Source organism: Cupressus sempervirens, chromosome 2, assembly GCF_028749045.1.
Source record: "Cupressus sempervirens isolate cs-2001-9-10 chromosome 2, ASM2874904v1, whole genome shotgun sequence".
NCBI lineage: Eukaryota > Viridiplantae > Streptophyta > Pinopsida > Cupressales > Cupressaceae > Cupressus > Cupressus sempervirens.
Window position 1 is genome coordinate 644,677,110 of NC_143119.1, and position 5,232 is coordinate 644,682,341.

The 5,232-nt window shown below is 34.9% G+C and overlaps 1 protein-coding gene across 1 annotated transcript; it reads right to left on the bottom strand.

The window, feature by feature from the left end:
• Nucleotides 1-635: 635 nt before the first annotated feature.
• Nucleotides 636-5,107, bottom strand: LOC149575027 (uncharacterized). The gene is made up of 4 exons (XM_089814887.1): nucleotides 4,049-5,107; nucleotides 2,358-2,453; nucleotides 2,167-2,234; nucleotides 636-1,055 (listed from the first exon to the last, which is right to left on the bottom strand). Exons 1-4 carry the CDS (start codon nucleotides 4,670-4,672, stop codon nucleotides 941-943), a joined length of 903 nt encoding a protein of 300 aa, XP_089671013.1. The 5' UTR covers nucleotides 4,673-5,107; the 3' UTR covers nucleotides 636-940.
• Between the last annotated feature and the right edge of the window lie 125 nt (nucleotides 5,108-5,232).

Here is a 5,232-nt window from a genome sequence, read left to right on the forward strand (position 1 = left end):
TTTTTAATTTAATTTAAACATGAAATATTGACTATGCAAATTTATTTTTCTTTTAATTATACTTTACTTATTTAAAGATAAATCTATAATATAATTATTTAAATTTATTTCTCCATTTCAAATAAATTTATAATATTGACTATATATTTCTTCTTTTTAATTTTACACTTATATTTTTATATTTAATTTTTTTCTTGCATTCGCTTGCTTTCTATTTTAACACAAGATTTCACATTATATTATTCAACATTTAATTTCACAAATTCAAAATTCAAATATTTCATATTATTATTATGATTACATTTTTATATAACTAATTTATTTTTGAATAATTTTTTTATTGTACAATTATAGTTTTACACTCTTCCAACTTTCATAGTCTAATCACTATTTTAAAATATATATTTTATATTAACTATTTTTCTATCCAGTTGCACTACATATTTCAAAATTTTAAATATGACTAATTTCTCTATCCAAACTAAAAATGTTCCTATCATGTACTTGCTACTTACTGTATTTGTATACTATTTTTATGTTAGCAAGCCTCAATTCCAATATCAAAAGGCAGGGATTCCAGCTCACCAAGAGCTCTTGTTAAGACAATTGAATACCAATCAAATCCAATTTCTAACTTTTAAATAACAAATCAATCTAATTTTTACTTTTTTAAAACAAATCAAATTCCACTTGTACTTTATACAACTCGTCTGCTTCTTGTTTTTCTTAGACCATTGTGCTGACCTGCCATTGTAGAATACTTATAGGCACCATAATAAAAACCAAATCCACTTTCTACTTTTTTAAAAACAAATCAAATCCTGACTCTGCTTTATACTGTGGGTCTGCTTCTTATTTTTCTTACACAGATTGTGCTGACCTCCCATTGTAGATTGCTTCTAGGCATAATAATGATAAAATCAGATGTTGGGAAAAATGACTACTTGTGCAGAAGGAAATTCTCCACAATTTTATTAAACTCTTGAGGGTTCTCAATGTGGGGAATGTGTGATGCATTTTTCATCACCTCCAACTCTGCATGATCTCCAAGATGCCTGCATAACCAAGAAAGCTCATAGAGATCAGAAAAAGAAAAAACCTCTCAGACAAACTCTATGAATGCTCTGAAAAACAAATTTAAGGGATGAATAATTTTTTTCTATAAAGTGAGTACCATACTTGAGTATCCCAAAATCAATCATCAGTCTGAAACAAGCAGTACATTAAAATAATACTCTGAATGATTCCTTATCAGATAAAATAAGTAATCCTTTAGTCAAAATTGGTCCTATTATGAGAAGTGAAGATATTGGACAAGTGCTGAAGTTCTTCAATTGTTTTACATACCTGCCTTTAAGTATAAAATAATCACAAGGATGCAAAGTACAGGAGGATAAGTGAAATGTAAATTAAATTCTTTGAAGAGCTACATGGCATCTAAATACAGAGACCTATGTACACAACTATGGATACAGAAACTTGGCAAGAAAGAAAGTGTATTAAAATTTGATGATGTTCTTAAGATTTTTCTTAGCAAGGACCTGAAGGGGAAGAATCATGAATCCTCATTGGAAGACAGTTTGATAAACTACAAAGGTGCAAATCACAAGGAGGTAATCATAACCAGGGAGGAATGTTCAGAGGGCTATTGGACTTCACATTCAACAATAGCCACATTGCCTTTCATCCCAATCCATTTATAAAGTGTCACAATGTCGCATTTGCCATTGCACCAAAAGCTTGAACAATTAATGCCTGATACAAATGCCCAGATTTACTTGGATCCATGGCACAAATCTCCAAGGAGGTGCTGACCATCAAGTCAACACTCTCAACAATCTCTCCCTCAATACCGACTGAGCCTTCAGCACCCACTGAAGGGAGACTCAAAACCGTGACCCAAGACTCTGATACTACTTGTTAGAAGTATTTGTTGTTGCACCAGAAGCTCGAACTATTAATGTCCAATACAAATGCCCAGATTTACTCAGATCCACAGCACAAATCTCCAGAGAGATGCAGACCACCAAGTCAACAGTCTCTAACACTTATTTGTTTCCAAGAGTTTCTTTCAGCACTATGCACAATGGAAGCTTTCCATGCTATTCACAATATAAAACTAACAACATATAATGTTCAATCGTAACTGGAAATATAAGTACTCACTTTTTCAATTCAAAGGCCTTAGCCACTGGAAAGATCTGGTCATGCTCTCCCCACACAATCAAAATGTCCTACAAAACACCCAATCAGCAGTCCTTGAATACAACTTTGGATAAAAGGCATTCGGGTAGGATTAAAAAAAAAGCCATGAAAATTAAAACATCATGTATAAGAAACAGGCAAGTAGGCAATGCCTTCTCAAGAACAGGAAGAGGTGGGGCAAGTTCAGTGCCAATAATAAGGCCTTTCAGCAGCTCTTCTTTCTCTGCTCTGTTTTTCACATACAGATTCTGCACCACAGACCAAAACATGGGAAATTTAGTGTTATGGTTCTGAATTTGACCATTTTCAATCTTTTTTAATATCAATAGTAGTAAACTATGAATACAACCTTGCTTGAGTTTGTATAGAATTTGAAAATTATGTTTCTACATTTAGTTAGCTAACACAGCAAAGTAACAATTTAAGAGTTCTCAACTCTATCAGATCAACTCTGTGAATGCAAATACACAAGCCTCAGGTTATAAACCTCCTTTTAGTCCATAATTGTGGATTTCTATCACCAGGATATCACTTCAGTATTTTGCTTGGCATAAGAAATTAATAACTCTAAATTGATACAATTCTGATTATGACTCTTTTTTAAGAAATATTTTTCAATTAGAGTTCATCCTATAGTGTGTTGATTAAATGGTGGTGGTGAGAACGGACAAAAGGTCAGCCATCTTGTGCCAATCGTTTCATAAGCATAGGTATAGTCAGTAACTAGTAGAGCAAAGGGAGGAGAGGAGACAGCATATGGGAAGGCAGTAATCGATTCACCAACATACGGGGTTCTGTGCGGTCGGTGATCATATGGTGAGGAACCAAGCTCTTCACCATGCCCCTACTATTTGCCAGGGTATAGTTGGGGGTGCTTTGGCATGTTAAATAGAGAATTTATCTGGCAAAGCCTTTCAATTCTATGGGGTGCCGATTTGCCGAGATAGCTTTGTCTCACGAAGTGGGCAGACAGGTGAGACTGAAATGATATCTTGATAAAAAACCTTGTTTTAAGGGCCTTAATATTTCAAATTGTAGTCTTAGATGAGTCTCATGTTGGGCAGAGAAATGAGATTGAAATGAAAAATGCACACAAGGGGTTGAACGGGGAGATCAAAATGAGTAGTGACCAGTAAAACCCTTCTCTCATGAGGTGAATATTCTGCTTTGCATTCAATCAAGAAAAAATTCTTAAGGAGGTCAAACATCCGAATTCTATCGACTCTAGGGGAATGAAGACCTTTTATTTGAATATTAAATTGCTAAAGATTGAAGTTGGAAAGGGAGAATTGTTGGAGATAATTGTACATGGAGATTACAGAGAAAAAAACATTGATGTTTTGAATGTCCTTTAATATCCACCAACAGGATGAGAATGCTTATAGGTTAGAGATCTCCGTTTTCACATTTTTTATTCAATTGTATCTGTTTATTTGCATCGACAATTCAGAGCATGCTCAATGATCTAGATGTTACAGAGGTCAAGAGTATGATCCAAAATATCCATAGAAATAAACAGACACAATTGATGATTATACATGTTCAAGGAGATCCCATCCATGTTTCTTCTTGTTCACAATAAAAACTATTCTACAAAGTCAATAGCCTACAACACAGTGGTAAAATGTGAGTCTCTCATCCTACAACACAGTGGTAAATTGTGAGTCTCTCATCTGAAAGATCTTAGATTCGAATTTACTCAAACTTAATACATAATAACAATTAATCTTAACAAATCATACTAATAAAAATAACAAATACTCACCCATTACCTATTAAAAAAAAAACAATCACAACAAAAGCTTCCCAAAAACAAGGAGAAGGAAAAAAAAAGTATACTTACTTTAATGTAATCATTAAAGAGAAAATTGGGAACGAGGGCAGGGGGCTTGTACATGGAAAGCTTCATCAATATCCTCAGATTGTCAGCACTCTGAGGAAGAAGCAGCTCTGAAACTTGCTGAAGCCCTGCGCGTTGCAGCAGCTCTTCATTGTCTTTGGCATTGATGCACACACCTGAACTTGCAATGACCAACTTCTCCACAGCCTCAGGATATATACAACCCATAGTGTAGGCCACAAAACCTCCATAACTAGTCCCAATAACACTAAACTTGGTGATTCCCAAATTCTTCATCAATTTCATGATTGATTCTGCCTGAAAAACCTCAGACCTTGCGGAACCCCTGGTAATGGAGTCCCCAAAGAAGACGAGATCAGGAACATAGACATTGAAGCTCTTCACAAAGGGCTGAATCTGTGGGTGCCATTGCCACATTGCGTTGGTCCCAAACCCATGAATTAGAACCAAATTGGGCTTCTGGGTGTCTTGTTTTTTGGGACACCAACAATGCATGGTTGTTTCATGATCAATATCTACCAATTTGGGTTCTAGTCCTGCAGACAAGAAGCCCTTGCGTAGGCTCTTGGTCCTGTATGCTACCAGACTGAAAAGGAAGTTCGCCATGACCAAAAATGACAGATGTTTGCTTGGGCAATTCTTTACCGTGTAGAGCTACCTAAATAGAGAAGAGGTTGATTGAACCCACTTTTAGTTTTGACCATCTTATACAACAAAACTTGAATGTTTGAGAGAGTCTATTTATGGCAAGTTTTGTTCCAATTTAGTTTTCTAGATTTGTCTACCGATTACAGCCTACCTTTGAAGCTACTAAATTATAGAGGATGGAACAATGCAACATTAATTTTGTTATGGGTACGCTGTTCCGATGTCAGCTTTTTCGTATTCATTTACTGGTTTCCTGGAATCATATAATTTCTTTCCTCGGTGGCTCAACTAATGCATCTACCTTGCCCTATTTCTTGACCATTTCGAGATCACGTTTAATGGTTGAACTTAACTCCATCTACTTCATTATTCTGGCAGCTACATCTCTTACACAATTTAATTGTGCTCGTCTCTACCAGTAAAGAGACTCTAGAATATGATTGTGTTTATTTGATTTAAATATTGGAAATGATGAAAAATGCATTATTTTGTATTTTTAGTTCCTTCTATGGTATGAA